Source organism: Peromyscus californicus, unplaced genomic scaffold (genome assembly GCF_007827085.1).
Source record: "Peromyscus californicus insignis strain IS unplaced genomic scaffold, ASM782708v3 Scaffold_5__1_contigs__length_169319896, whole genome shotgun sequence".
Classification (NCBI taxonomy): Eukaryota; Metazoa; Chordata; class Mammalia; order Rodentia; family Cricetidae; genus Peromyscus; species Peromyscus californicus.
Window position 1 is genome coordinate 24,025,322 of NW_026294573.1, and position 15,596 is coordinate 24,040,917.

The following is a 15,596-nucleotide window of genomic DNA, read 5'->3' on the forward strand; positions in this document are numbered from 1 at the left end:
ACACACACACACACACACACACACACACACACAAACACACACACACGGGGGAGTTAGCTCCACTGGGAAAGGCACCTGCTAACTAAGCCTGGGGACCTGAATTCGATTCCTGGGACTCACGTGGTAGAAGAGACCTGATTCCAGCGAGTGGTTCTCTGAGTCCTACATGTACTCTCTGGCAGGTGTGCTTAAACCCCACCCCCCAACAAATGTACAAATACAGTAAAAGAAAAAAAATAAAGTAGAAGGAAAGAACTCCCTCCACATGAACTCCGTGGCACACATGCCCTCCAACACAAATTATAAATATTTTAAAAAGGAAGCCAAGTGTAGCGGCACACACCTTTAATCCCAGCACTTCAGAGACAGAGGCAAGTAGATTCCAATGAGTTCAAGGCCACCCTGATCTATATGTTGAGTTCTGGATCAGCCAGATCTCAAACAAACAAAAAGATAAATGTATGTATATATGTTAAAAGTGAAATGACCACCCAGCTTGGCCCATTTTTACCACCTGGTTTTGCCCATTTTTTATTTTTTGCAGGAACTTTTCCCTTTGGAGGTCTTTCTGACCCACAGGGCAGGACAGGCACACAGTGAAGAAAACACTTTTTTTAATCAACCCACCTGCATGGATACCAGGGAGGTCCCAGTCCACAAGGTCTCATTGAGAAGCAAACCCAGTCCCCCTGCAAAACCCGGCTTATAAAACCAAAAGGCTTCCAAGCACCAGTGGCTAATTTACCCTTGAGTAGAAAGAGGCTTGGGGCAAGGGATGAGAGAAGCGAGCGCTGTAGGTAGGTGGCCCAGTGGAAGAGGCAGCCTGGCCTAAAGGAAACGTGTCCCCTCTGAGTGGGCTCACCACCCAGGGACCTCTAATGGCCAGAGAAGCTCCTGGACCCGGCTGTTCTGTGCGGCATTTTGGATGGGATAGTGGAGTGGGCTTGCTATCCTAGTTCAGGAAAGCCTGGAGTGGAGAATGGGGAGAGATGTGGTCACCACGGTGTGGTGTGAACCGTCTTCCACTGCCCAAGCTCTCGGCTAGGTCCCTGTGCTCCTTAGCCACCTTCCTAATCCAGGGTGGCTCCAGTTCCACAGGTTGGGGCAGTGATGTCTGCTCTCTGTACATAACTCACCAAGCAGTACTCAGGACACGGGGTCCTCAGGGCATCAGTGGAGGGAGGTGATGGAAAGGATCCGCCGCCTCTGCTTGTCCTCAGGAAGGGTGGGGTGCTGACTCTGGACCCTGGTCACTCACACCCCCACTCTACCCCTTCAGCACTCCTGGGCCTTGCTTCTGGACACCATCCTCTTCCCCTCTGAGACCACAATGGTGAAGTAGGTGGAGGAACGGAGGGGTTAGTGGGATTGCTGGGGAAGGGGGCGGCAGCATAGGATCATGGGATAGGAGATCCAGGCTTAGGGGCCTGGTGGAGCATAGGGTGAGTGGAGGTCCTGCCTTCCTGGAAGATGAGGTTCAAAGCTTCGCCAAAGACGGGCAGGCTGAGTCTACAAAGGCTTCCTGTGGGTCAGGCTGAGATCAAGGCTTTGGGATCTGTCTGACTGGTTCCCAAGAGAAGAAACTGGTAATATTGCTTTAAGAGTAGAGCTGGTGAGTGGTGGCGATGGCATGTGAGTGTACAGGAATGTCCAAGCTACAAGGGGGCTGGTAAACCAAGTCCGGAGCCCAGATACTGGGTTGCAGAGTCTGAAACTAGAGTACACAGGAGTCAAAGCCTGCCTCCACTAGAGCCTTGCTGTGTGGCTTCAAGCAGATCCCTTCACATCTCTGGGCCTTAGCGTCCATATCTGCACTGCGGCCCAGGGAATTGAGAGTCACATGAGAATGCCAGGTGTGTCATCTGCTAAGGGATTATTTTAATTATCTGAGGTGGGGAAACTGAGGCCCAGAGAGAGCAAAGGCTCTGCCAGATGTCACCCAGGATGCCAGGGATGCTGCTGCAGCTGGAGCCCAGGACTCCTGCTCCTCGTTCACAGTATCTTTCCCCAGGGCAGGTGAATGAGGGATGAGGTGGGGTGAGTCCGTCTGTCTTGCTGTTTGGACCGAGGGCAACATACTAGGTAAGGAGTGAGGCTGAAGAGGAGGACCCCGGCGCGTGCCAAGGCTGAGATTAAAAAAAATACAAACCCAGCGAATCCCCCTCCCCCCCGTCCCGTCCTGCCCCAACCCTGAAGTCCAGCTGCCAAGGGCCATGGCCAGAGCCAGGGTCGAGTCCAAGTCTGAGTCTGAGTCCACATTTGCTCCAGGGGCCGCAGATCCAGGAGGGGCTGCAGATCCAGGAGGGGCTGCGCAAGTTGCGGTCAGCCCATGGGCCGCCAGGGGGCGCGCCTGCCCACCGTGATCCGCGCTCCCTTACAGTGAGTGCGGCTTCTCACTCCAATTGCCCAAGTGCGCGGGTGGGTGCCGGGCAGAAGCTACCCCGACCTGCAGGAAACAAAAGCAGGTTAGGGGTTGCATCTGCAGGCCTGCGAATAGGCAAGCAGAGAGACCCGGGTGCCCATGCCTCCTCTGTGATGTCTCCACCAACGCTAAAGACTCCACACCCAGCCACCACCACGCCCCCCCAGCCCCCCACCCCCGCCCCCGCGCAGGGACCCACGTGTACAGAGGCTGCAGCTGCAAATGCGACGTCTTCTGCGGCGCCTGGTACCCATAGGAGTCAAAGCCACCGATGAAGTCAACTGCGGAAGGGACAGGGTGAATTATGAGAGACTGGGTTCTGAAGGTGAAGAACCCAGGACAGGACCCCATTCCTGGGGGAGCCGGGCCCGAAGAATGGGTGGTGCTGAGGAACGGCCACGCCCATGCCCAGGACGTGGACCTAGGGCGGGACCGTGCCTGGGGGAGAGGAGGGACAAGCGTGGCCCCCTACCCGGTCAGGTTGAAGGAAGGCCCTCAGGGCCTAAGACCTTTGATAGGGTTAGATCCAGCAGTGGGAACAGGCGGTTTTGCGGCCTTGGACTGAGCACCTGGTCATCTGAGTCCTAACCTAGAGTGGTTACGCAGACCCTATCCATTTCTACCTCTCTTCTTCCCTTAGAACCGGGTCCCCAAACTAATCCCAGATTCACTGGAGGGAGGGGGTGGGCCTGTCCACGGTGCTGAAAAGACCGGCGGCCCCCACGTCCCGGGGCGGGGGGGCGGGGCGGGGGTGGGGGGGGGGCACGTCCCGGGGCGGGGGGGGGCGGGGCGGGGGTGGGGATGCACTTACAGCTGTCCTCCTCTTCCAGGAACACTTTGCTCACGTAACAGGCAAACACGAAGCCGAACAGCTGAGAGAGGGGATGACAGTCAGGAAGAGGAAGAGAAGTAGTCCTTGTCCCCTCTACCCACCCGACTCAGCGCCCTGTCCACAGCACACACTTAAGTTGAATGCCAACGCTTAAAAGCCTGTGCGAGTGTGACTCCAGACAAGTCGTTCATCTCTGCGATCGATCGCAGCCTTCCCAGCCAGGCCCGGGTCGCGCCTCACTGGACTGTTCAGTGAAAGGATTACGTGAGCCTGCCTGTAAAGTGCCTAGGACAGGGCTGGTCTCAAGAAACCCAGGCTGCCCTTGAGCCCTGGATCCGCCTGCCCTTACCTTCCAAGTGCTGGGGTCACAGGTCACCATGCCTGGCCGTGACCCCTATTTAGAGCCCCTTTCTTATTCCCACGGCTCTGTGAGGTTGGTACCATCTTTTCTATGCAAATGGAAGGGAGCTCAGAAAGATCAAACCGTTTATCCCGAGGTCTCATGGCGTATTAAATGTTTAAGCCCAGCAGGAGTTAGCCTGATGCCTCACTCCATTCATGAAACCTGTCCACACCCTTCTTAGGGGATGGGGGGATGGGGGGATGGGGGGAGGAGGGTGGTGTCACAAGACACAGATCCAGGCAGAAACAAAGGGAGGCTGGAATATGTAGATTAGTTTTTCTCTTTTTCTTTTTCTTTTGGCAGGGATAGGGGGTAGGGGTAGGGGGTAGGGTCTAGAACTCACTAGGTAACCTAGGCTGACCTCCAACTTGTGATCCTGATCCCCCTGCCTCTGCCCCACACCTGACTTGTCCTCTCTTAACTGGGGATGCAGAACGGGATGGGTTGGCATCTGCACTTCTGGAAGACGGGGGGTGGGTGGTGAGCAGGACTTACAGCTAGGAAGATCTGCAGGGCACTGCTGAGGGCTTCGATGTACGGATAATCAAGCAGGCAGCCAGTGACGGAGATGACGTGGTGGTCCTCCAGGGCTAGGCGGGAGTTCAGAACGGGAGTCACCAGGCAGCCCGGCCCGTTCTCCATCCACCACGAGCGATGCAGGGATGTGTTGAAGGTCATGATGAAGTCCCGGTCCTGGGGGGCAGAGGGGCCTGGGATACTGAGCGGTGGGGAGGGACAAGCGGGCACTCCCCAGGCGCTCACTACCACCTGGACTATCTCAGCCTGCTAGCCTCGCTAGCTCGATTTGTGAAGGGAAAGACGACGCCGGCAAGCCCACACATTGCCAGCAGGTGGCAGTAGATGATCACGTAGAGGCCACACTGCTGTCAGTGAGCTGGAAAGGGTGGGTGTGGAGCCTCGGAATTTCAGAATTAGAAGGGAGACTAACAGGGACGGGGCCTAACTCCCCAGGCACTGGTGAAGTCCTCAATACGGGTCAAAATCCCGTACAGCCCAATGGGTTTCTATTGGTCCCCTTTGTGTGACTCTGGACAAATCTCTCCTCTCCTTGGTCCATGATCTCTCATTGTTACACGGGGAAGGGCTAGCCTCGGGCAGCTGTTCACAAAGGGTGTGCAGCCCTGTGCCCATCAACACCTGCACTCCTTCAGTCAGACCGAGAGTCACCAGGCTGCCAAGCACCAAACACATAGGCTGTGATCAAAAGCTTCATCTACTGTGTAACCACATGGGGCTGCGACGGTCTCTACTTTTTTGGGGGGCAGGGGCAGGGGGATGAGGTTCAAGACAGGGTTTTTCTTTGTAACCCCGGCTGTCCAGACAGAACTTGCTCTGAAGACCAGGCTGTCCTTGAACTTAGAAAACTGCCTTCTTCTGCCTCCTGAGTGCTGAGATTAAAGGTTGTACCACCATTCCCATCTTCTACGTGTGTGTGTGTGTGTGTGTGTGTGTGTGTGTGTGTGTGTGTGTGTAAATGCACATGTGTACATATTGAGGCCTGAGGTCAAGTTGGGTGGCTTCCTCAATTGTCCTCCCACCTTTTTTCTTTTACATTTAATTATTATTGTTGGTGTTGGTGTTGGTGTGTGTGTGTGTGTGTGCGCGCGCGCGTGTGTGTGTGTGTGCCTGCGTGTACACCTATGTGTACTCAGGGGCCACAGGACCTGTCCAGAGGTCTGAACACAGCTTTGGGGAGTGGTTCTCATTTCTCCTGCCACTGCAGGATCTGGGATTGAACCCGGGTCACCAGGCTTGCAAGGCAAGGATTCTCACCCTCTGAGCTCTCTCTGACGCTGCCTTGTTTTTTGAGACAGGGTCTCTCACTGACCCTGGAGTTCACAAGTTTGGTTAGACTGGCTGCCCTGAAAACCCTTGGGACCCCCTTTCTCTCCCAGTGTTGGGGTTACAGATACACGCCACTGGCAGGCTTTTATGGTGGGTGCTGGGGATCTGAACCATCTCTCCAGGCTGGTTTAGAGGAGGGAACGGGACTGGGGGTGTGGCTCAGGTGGTAGAGTATTTAACACACAGGAAGCCTTGGCCTCCCTGCCCAGCACCACACGTGGGGGTGTATGACTGTAATCCCAGCACTCGGGAGGAAAATACAGGATCAGGAGTTCAAAGACATCCTTAGCTACAGGGTGTTTGAGGCCTGCCTGGGCTACAAGAGACCCTGTCTCCAAACAATCAGGGGAGGAGCTGGAGAGATGGCTCAGCAGTTAAGAGCACTGGCTGCCCTTCTAGAGGACCAGGGTTCCATTTCTAGCACCCACACGGTGGCTCCCATCTGTAACTCCAGTTCCAGGGTTCATCTGCCCTCTTCTGGATACACATGATGCATGATGCACAGACATACATGCAGACGAAGCACCTTGGTTTAAATGAGAATGGCTCCCATAGGTTCATATGCTTGAATACTTGGTCCCCAGTTAGTGGGACTGTTTGCAAAGGATTAGAAGGTGTGGCCTTGTTGGAGGAGGTGTGTCACTGGGGGCGGGGCTTTGAGGCTCTAACAGCCCACTGATCTCCCTTTGCCTCAGGTTGTTGGTTGTGGATCAAGATGTTGAGTTCTCAGCCTGGCGGTGGTGGTGCTCGCCTTTAATCCCAGAACTTGGGAGGCAGAGGCAGGTGGATCTCTGTGAGCTGGAGGCTAGCCTGGTCTACAAATCGAGTTCTAAGGCAGTCAGGACTGTTACACAGAGAAACCCTGTCAAGAAAAAAAAAAAGATGTGGGCTCTCAGCTGTTTCTGCTGCAAGCCTCTGCGCTGCCATCCTGGCCTCTAACCCTCTGAAACCCAAATTAAACTCTCTCTTTTATAAGTTGCCTTGGTCATGGTGTTTTATCACAGCATTTGAAAAGTAACGACCACATACCCATACACATAACATAAATAATAAATGAATCTAAAGAAGGAGCAAACTGAAATTTAGAGAGAAGAGGCCATTTGCCCAGTGTCAAACTGCTGGGCAATGTTCAGCAGGGACTTAAATGGAGCAGGGTCGAACCGTGAAGCCAAGGTTCTCCTTCACCTATTTGGCCTCCTTTCTATCTAAAAATAGAAGTTGTGTCTCTCTGGGCTGGCTCTTCTTCCAGCCACACACCTCTGTCTTCTTCAGTTCTTCTCCCCAGGACATAGTTTGTTCAGTTTTCCCCCCCGAAAAAATGCCACTTAGTCTCTTTCTGAAAAATATTGATCAGCCCTGGACCCGCCACGTCTTTGTGCCTAAGCAAGAAAGAGTGCATGGATGACATTTTCACCTCCTTCCTGCGCATCCTATCATGAGGCCAACACATGCCTTTGGTTTTTACTGAGCTTGGTCTAGAGTCCTCAGCTCATCTTCACAGCAAGAGCTCTTTGGACTCATCGGTTCCATCACTGTTTGAGGGGTGCACAAGAGGCCAGAAACAAAATTGGAGGTCAAGCGGGCTGCATGGATTATCTTAGTGTGCAGAGGGAGAGAGGTGTGTGGAAGAGACCATGTCCCAGCTCCCAGGAGGGGCGGTGAAGGTCAGGCTGTGTGCTCTGCACACCACCAGGCCGGAGGCTTACCTGGGATAGCTGTCCAACCTCCAGGTAGAAGCAGATGATGAAGGCATTCCAGCCAACCCAGAGCACCAGCCAGGCTGCGTACTGTGGAAAGCAAAGCTGAGTTCAGGGTGGGGCCAGGGATGGCTCAGCCAATGGACACAGACTCCAAGGGGGAGGGGATCTTGTGGTGGAGGCTACAAGTCCGCATCTATCCTTCCCAGCCCTGCCGGGCAAGCATGTCCTCTCCCCTCTCCTGAGGCCCAGAGGCAGGCTCAGCTTCTCTGGGTCACACAGCTAGAGGAAGGGCTGGCCCTAAGCCCAGGTCCTTGCAGAGACCCCTTCTATATGTACTTCAATGACTTTGAGGAGTTTATAAAAATACAAATTGGAGCCGGGCGGTGGTGGCACACACCTTTAATCCCGGCACTCAGAGGAGGCAGAGGCAGGGGGATCTTTGTGAGTTCGAGGCCAGCCTGGGCTACAGAGTGAGATCCAGGACAACCAGGGCTACACAGAGACACCCTGTCTCAAAAAAACAGACAAACAAATAAAACAACACAACACAACACAAAAACAAAAGGCAAACTGGAGAGATGGCTCGGCAGTTCAGGCGAGATTTTGTTCCCAGCATCCACACAAGGGCAGGCTCACAACCACCTGTACCTTCAGGTTCAGGGGACCCAGTGCTGCCTTCTGGCCTCGTCAGGTACCCACACTCAAGTGCACCTCAGGTTCAGGGGACCCAGTGCTGCCTTCTGGCCTCCTCAGGTACCCACACTCAAGTGCACCCCTTCATAATTAAAATAAGCAAATGAAATTTTTGTTTTGTTTTTGTTTTTTGGTTTTTCAAGACAGGTTTTCTCTGTGTAGCTTTGTGCCTTTCCTGGAACTCACTCTGTAGCCCAGGCTGGCCTCGAACTCACAGAGATCCTCCTGCCTCTGCCTCCCGAGTGCTGGGATTAAAGGTGTGCGCCACCACCGCCCGGCAGCAAATGAAATCTTAAAAACACAAACTGCAGGGGCTGATGAGATGGCTTAGTGGGTGAAGGCACGGGCCAGAAGAGCCAGCATGGTGGAATGTGCCTTTAGGACCTGAGAGACGCGACCTAGAATGAGCATGAGTAGGCCATTGGTAGCACAGCACTGCATGCCCTTGATACCACAGGGATCAAGTGTGGATGTGGGTTAATCTAGGGAAAAGCCTGTTTCCTTGATATGGCCACCTGAAGAGGCACCAAGACCTGCGGGGCGCATGGCTGAGGATGTCTGAGACTAGGAGTCTTGAAGACCAATAGCAGTGAAGGGCTCTGGGAATACCCATCATACCCCTGGGGCTGGAGCACAGGAATCACTGACCTCAAAAAGCCACACCAGCTACCTTCAGACCATTTTTTTTTTTTAATGTAGGGTCTCAGTGTGTAGCCCAGGCTATCCTGAACTCTTGATGATACTGCCTCTGTCTCCCAAGTTCTAGGATTACAGATACACATCACCACACCTGCCAGACCACGTCCTCAGTGAACGTCAGTCAGTAGGGACAGAAGCCACGACTTCCTGATGTTTCCTTGCTACCCTACGTACCAGGATGAGATACCGGGACCGATACTGCACGGTGCCAAAGATGCCCAGGATGACAGCCATGATATGCAGGAAGTTGGCCAGGATGGGAGCCCACTGGTAGCCCAGGAAATCGAAGATCTGCCGCTGGAGTGCAGCCACCTGTGGAAGAGACAGGCTGAGACAATTGCCACCCAAAAGGACAGAGACTCAAGACACCCATTCCTTCAGCCCCGAAGGGGTAAATGCAAGAGGAAGTCAAGGCCTTATGGCTGACCATGACTTTGGGGTAGGGGTGGGAATCTGAGCCAGGGTCCTGCTGGCAAGCCTTTCCTGGGTAACTCAGTAAGATCATTGCTCAAAGCAGACATGGGGTGGGGGCAAGATGGCTGAGAGGCTAAAGGTGCCGACCACTGAGCCTGACTACCTGAGGTTGATTTCCAGGACCCAAATGGTGAGAGAACTGACTCCTATAATTGGTCCTGTGATATGCACAAGTATTACCCCAAATAAATAAGTGTAATTAAATATTTTAAATTGGGGGGCTGGGAATATAGCTTAGAGGTAGAGTGCTTGTCTAGCACGTCAAAACCTTGGGTCTGATACCCAACACTAAAAACTACAACAGCATACCCCCAGAGTGAAGCAGAGGGTCTGCCTAGGAATGAGGCGGGGGGATTTGGGTCAAGGGAGAGATCCCAGGGTCTCTTCCTGTCAGGGCAGCAGGCTGATGCCACCACACAGATGGCACAACTTGGGCAGAGACCAAAGAAGCTGCAGGCTTGGGCAGGACGTGAGGGGAGCCTGGTAGTGCCAGGCTCAAGCCTGGCACCTTCCCATCTGCTTCTCGCTGGTGACAATCCTCACAGGGCTCTGCAGATGGTCAGAGGCATCCCAAGTTCATCTCTCCCTGCACACGCCTTGGCAGGGAGACGGGCCTAGGATCGTTATGTCATCTTGAGGAAAGAGAACATGCGCTTCAGAGAGGACAAATGACTCACCCAAGGTCACACAGCAGGCAGGTGGCAGAACAGACCTTTCTCTGCCACCTGTCTCATCTAGGTACCGAGGTACCATGCTTCCCAGCAGGCACTAGCTCGGGAGTCAAGGGGCACAGGTGGAGAGTGGGGAGTGTGCCCCTGTCTGCTGGGGGACTTTGGACGGGTCACCTGCCCTGCTGGGCCTCAGGCTCCTCACCCATACACAACAATTAATGGACTCCACAATCTAGCCCTGACTTGGGTGGCTGGCTGACCCTGGGGAAAGAACTCGATAGGCTTGTCCTCACTCCACTCTTTGCCTTAAAAAAAAAAAAATTTGGGCTGGAGAGATGGCTCAGAGGTTAAGAACACTGGCTGTTCTTCCAGAGGTCCTGAGTTCAATTCCCAGCACCCATATGGTGGCTCACAACCATCTGTAATGAGATCTGGCTCCCTCTTCTGGTCTGCAGGGATACATGCAAACAGAACACTGTATACATAATAAATTAATAAATCTTAAAAAAAAAAAAAAAAAAAAAAAAAAAAAAAAAAATTTTATTTGTGTGTGTGTGTGAGTGTGAATTTGCTACAGTGAGCACGTGGCAGTCAGGGGGACAACTTTTGGGGGGTCTGTGGCTTCCAGGATCAAACTCAGCTTGTCAGGCTTGGTGGCAAGGGCTTTAACCACTGAGCCATCTTCCCAGTCCTTTATTTAATTAAATGAATTAATTTATTTGGTGACAGGGTCTCATGTAGCCCACTCTGGGCTCACCCCACCGGTAGCCAAGGTTATTGGTGAAATCCTGTCTCACTTCCTGGAACGCTGGGATTACAGGTGTGTGCAACCAAGTTGTTTTGTTCAGGGAAGCCTGCTGAGACCAGAAGCCACAAGTGGTCTCTGGGTGTTTGTTATTTTGCAGTCTGCTCCCTTAGCAAAGACTCCCGATGTGTGAGTGCCAAGGGAAAAGCCAGTCTTGAGGGTGTTTCCTCCTCCTCTTCTTCCTCTTCTGTTTGAGACAGGGTCTCTATGTCAGTGGTTCTCAACCTGTGGGTCAGGACCCTGGGGGGGGGTCACGTATCAGATATCCTTCCTATCAGATATTTATATTACAATTCATAACAATAGCAAAATTGCAGTTATGAAGTAGCAACAAAATAATTTTATGGTGTGGGGTCACCACAACCTGAGGAACTGTATTTATTAAAGGGTCTCAGCATTGGGAAGGTTGAGAACCACTGTTCTGTGTAGACCAGGCTGGCCTCGAACTCACAGAGATCCCCTCTGACTCCCGAGTGCTGGGATTAAAGGTGTGCACCACCATCACCTGGCTGTCTTCTTGATTCTCGAGCCCACGGGGTTCCGTGAGGCCTCCCCTGGCTGTACCATTACCATCCCCTGTCCTTGGCCCCGTCCCCTTCCTGAAGTTTCGTAGGGAAGTCTGTTTCTCTTTCCTCCTCCCATTCTCCCAAGGTCCCAACAGGGGTTGACAGTCTTTTGACTGCCACACGTCACCCAATGCTCTCCAGGGCTTGCCCCATCTCTGAAAACTTTTTGTTTGTTGTTTGTTTGTTTTTGGTTTTTCTTTTGTTTCGCACACAGGATCTTGCTATGGAGCCCAGGCTGTCCTGGAATTTGAGATCCTCCTGCCTCAGCCTCCAGAGTGCTGGGTTTACAAACCCACTCTATCATGCTACAGTATTCATTGTAAACTTAATCTGCTGGACCTGGTCCATTTCCATCGTCCACTCCTCTGATGTGTCCAGATGCAAGAGTTGGACACTTCAGTTCTAAGTCCAAGCATTCTTCCTGCTCTCTAATATCCCCACGCTTACGGGTCACTAATGGGACAAATCTCCCATCTGACCACTTTCACCATCCATGTTTTCTCTCACCTGGATGTCCCAACCCTCCTCTCCCAGAATACTTCAGGTCTGCACATGCACGCTCCTCCTCTCCAGAGTGAAGACCTAGTCTGCCTGGATGCCCTACCCCTGGCCCTTAGCTCCCCACCCCCAAACCCTGATTATTTATTTATCAGGTGGCTGCCAGCTGAGGGGGATGCTGTTGCTATGGGAACCTGCAGCCCCTTGTCAGGGCTGCCTCTGGTCTCAGTAGGATGCTCTTGTCTGTCTAGACTCCAACCCCAGGAGCCCAATCCCAGGTGGAAAGCTGGGTGGGGGTGGGAATTAATACACATGGACCCACCCGAGCCCCAGGAAGCTGGCTAGAGCGGAGGCAGGGAAGGGGCCGGGCAAAGAGCCATGGAACTTTATCAGAAGCCTCTAGTACCTCAGGCCCTACCCATCCATTTTTCAAGTCAACTACTTCCCTGGCCAATATTCCAGTGTGCAGCCATATGCCTTAGCTGCAGAAGTCTGGCTGTCTGGGGGAAGAGGAGGGTGGTGCCCTGAAAGTCCTGGAGGAACGGAAAGAGCAGCCCTCTTCTGCCTCTGACTGACTTTGAGGAGTGAATCTCCCTATTTGGGGTCTGGCAGACTGGAGGGAAACCCAGCTCAGTCACTGCCTCAGCCTGCAACCCTGGGCAGGTGCCTCTCCCTCTATGGGCCTGGGTTTCCTCGCTGACGCCGTGTTCTGCCACATAAAGCGCTCGGCTAGTGGGGTGTCAGACACAGTTGGTCCTCAGCACAAGGCAGCAGTCCTCCGTGTGCCTCAAAGCCCCCCTTCCCAGTGGATTTCTGAAGCAGCTGACAAAATTACACTCGACTCAGCCCCTCATCCGTGAAATGAGGGGGTGGGCTAGAGCGGATGCCGCAGGCTGGAAGGAGCCCCAGAGATCTTGACTAGTGAGGCCCTCATTAGGGCTCAGCACAGTGACAGCTGGGAGGGGCGGCCACTTGCCTGAGGGGAGGGGGCTCCCAGCTCCTAAACCAGACCCACCTCGGGGCTCCACCTGGGGCCAGCACTATTGTGTGTCAGCTGAAAGAGTGTCTTAGCGGGGCTTAGAGGGAGAGTGGTGGAGACCAGGAGGGGCTTTGGCAAGGACAGGGGAGGGATTTAACCCACTGAATAGATAGATTTCGTAAGCACCTTCTGGGCCAGGCCCTAGGCTAAGGACAGGGGCACGTGAGGCCGTCAACAAACCTGGTGGCCTCTGTCTTAGAAGGCAGGGCTCCAAGAGGATAGATAGCACACACCTGTAATCGTAGCCCTTGGGAGACAGAGGCAGGAGGGCCCACTGCAAATGTGTGCCAGCCTGGGCTATATAGTGAAACCGCATCTCCAAAACCAGAAGAAGGGGGGCAGGAAAGAAAGCAGAAGGAAGTAAAGAAAGATGGGTGGGGTAGGGCAGAGGGAGGGAGGGAGGTGGGAGGGCAGGAGGGAGGGCGGTTGAGAGAGAGAAGGAGGAGAGACAGGCCATGGCCTCTGGTGGCTGATGATGGGGACTACTGTACATTCCTCTGTGCCTAGTGACCTTTGGGGACACCTCTGGTGCTTTGTCATAGGAACAGCATCAGCGTCCCTGTCTTCTTTCCAGAGCCCCAGCAGCCCTCCTCCGAGCCATGATCCCACTGGAAACCAGCCAAAGCTATCACTGTTAAGTTAGAAAAGCAAGCCACACAGCAGTCCACTGTAAAACACAAAAGCCAGAAAAAGACACCAAATGCATGCGACAGTAAATGCAGAACTGAGAGCCAGGAAGAGACAGCAGTTCTGAGGGGTCACCCAGCGTGGGGACAGGAGACGAGGTTCCAAACACACACATCTGGAGCTCTGAACTGGCTCACAACTAAGATAATGTTTTTTGTTTTTGTTTTTGTTTTTTTTTTTTTTCCTGAGACAGGGTTTCTCTGTGTAGCCCTGGCTGTCCTGGAACTCTCAAGAGATCCTCCTGCCTCTGCCTCCCAAGTGCTGGGGTTAAAGGCGTGTGTCACCACTGCCCAGCGAGATAATGTGTTTAAGAAAGTTAAAGCTAGCCGGGCGGTGGTGGCGCACGCCTTTAATCCCAGCACTCGGGAGGCAGAGCCAGGCGGATCTCTGTGAGTTCGAGGCCAACCTGGACTACCAAGTGAGTTCCAGGAAAAGCGCAAAGCTACACAGAGAAACCCTGTCTCGAAAAATCAAAAAAAAAAAAAAAAAAAAAGAAAGTTAAAGCTACTGGGCCAGCAGAGGTAGGCAGAGGAGATCTTTGAGTTTAAGGCCAGCCTGGTTTAGCCAAGGCTACATAGAGAAACCCTGTCTCCAAAAAAAAAAAAAAAAAAAAAAAAAGGAAGAAAGTTAAAGTCCTGGAGAGATGGCTCAGCAGTTAAGAGCACTGGGCTGCTCTTCCAGAGGTCCTGGGTTCAACTTCCAGCACCCACATGGGAGCCCACAACTGTCTGTAACTCCAGGAGTTCCTACACCCTCACACAGACACACATGCAGGCAAAAACACCAGTGCACATAAAATAAAATAATTTAAAAAAGGAAGTTAAAGTGGGGGGGGCAGTGAGTGGCAAGGGGACAGCTGAGTGGCAGTGTATGAGGCTGACTCAGATCCCAACACCTACATAAAAAAGGTTTTAAAAAGCCAAGCGTAGTAGCACACACCTATATTCCTAGCACTGGGGAGGTAGAGGCAGGAGGATCAGAAATTCAAGGCCAGCCTCCGCTACATATTGAATTCGAGGTCAACCTGGGCTATATAAGACTTCGTTTAAAAAAACAAAAACCAAATGAGCTGGGCTGGTGAGATGGCTCACTGGATTAGGCAGTGGCTGCCAAGCCCGACCACATGACTCTAGGAGCCCCTGGGCTAGCATGGCCCTGACTCTCCTGGCCCTCAAAGCTCTGCCTCCTCCAACCTGATTTCATCTAGATTCACCCTCTCTTCTCCTTCGGGGGCTGCAGGCCAAGGGCATCCTGTCCCTGCTGCTGTTACCCAACTTCTGAAGTTACTCAGACAGAGGTGGCAGACTCTGGAACCCGGTCCTGCATGCACTGCTGTTCTGGACAGTGTGGGGAGGTGACAGCGTTGACCGAAGTGTGTCTCCTGAGTCACCCTGCAACTAGCAAGCACTTCTCTCCCAGACACACTGTTCTGAACACAGAGCATCCATTCATTCACCTACAGATGGTTCTTTAAAAAAAAAAAATTTTTTTTTTTTTTTTGAGACAGCGTTTCTCTGTGTAGCCCTGGAACTCGCTCTGTAGACCAGGCTGGCCTCACAGAGATCTGCCTGCCTCTGCCTCCCAAGTGCTGGGATTAAAGGTGTATACCACCACCATCTGGCTTAAAGATTGTTTTTAATATCACATTTATTTATTTGTGTGTGTATCATGGCGTGCGCATGCGTAGGTCAAAGGACAACGTTCAGAGGTCAGTTCTCACTTCCCATCATGTAGGCTCCCCCAGGGGTTGACCTCAGGCTGCCAGGCTTGGCAGCAAGGCATCTTTACCAGCTGAGCCAACACAGTGCTTTTTGTGGGCCAAGTCCTGAAAACTCCCTGATGGAAAATGAGCTCAGCTCCTATCTTGGGGACACGGCTCATGTCATCTCTCTCCTCTAAGGACACTAGTACTAGGCCCAGAGGAAGGGAACGAGGAACATGGACAAGTGAGGAGTGTCCTCTTATAAAGGGACAAACCAAAGCCCCCAGGACTGCGACAACCTTAAGGGTCTACCATAGTGTACTTTATTAAGTGCCGCTGTATATTGACCTTCACATCCATGCTATATCCTCTAATCCCATCCCAAGGTACAAATGAGGAAACTGAGGCCCAGAGCTGTGGAAGGCGCAAGTATGAAGACACCGCAGAACTCAAGTTCAGCCACTATGTGGTCCAAGCTCTCACTCTTCCCTGCCACCCATGCTCACAAAGCTTAGCAATTGAGCCCCTCTGTACCACCC

The 15,596-nt window shown here is 52.9% G+C and overlaps 1 protein-coding gene across 1 annotated transcript in view; it reads right to left on the reverse strand.

Moving 5' to 3' along the window:
- Positions 1-330: 330 nt before the first annotated feature.
- Nkain1 (sodium/potassium transporting ATPase interacting 1) overlaps positions 331-15,596 on the reverse strand; it is a 41,300-nt gene continuing 26,034 nt past the window's right edge. Inside the window, exons 2-7 of the mRNA XM_052717474.1 lie at positions 8,790-8,927; positions 7,230-7,310; positions 4,153-4,350; positions 3,234-3,294; positions 2,622-2,703; positions 331-2,446 (exon numbers count right to left, since the gene is read on the reverse strand). Of these exons, the coding sequence (XP_052573434.1) occupies positions 2,437-2,446; positions 2,622-2,703; positions 3,234-3,294; positions 4,153-4,350; positions 7,230-7,310; positions 8,790-8,927 (570 nt within the window). The 3' untranslated portion in view covers positions 331-2,436. The remainder of the gene's footprint in view (positions 2,447-2,621; positions 2,704-3,233; positions 3,295-4,152; positions 4,351-7,229; positions 7,311-8,789; positions 8,928-15,596) is intronic.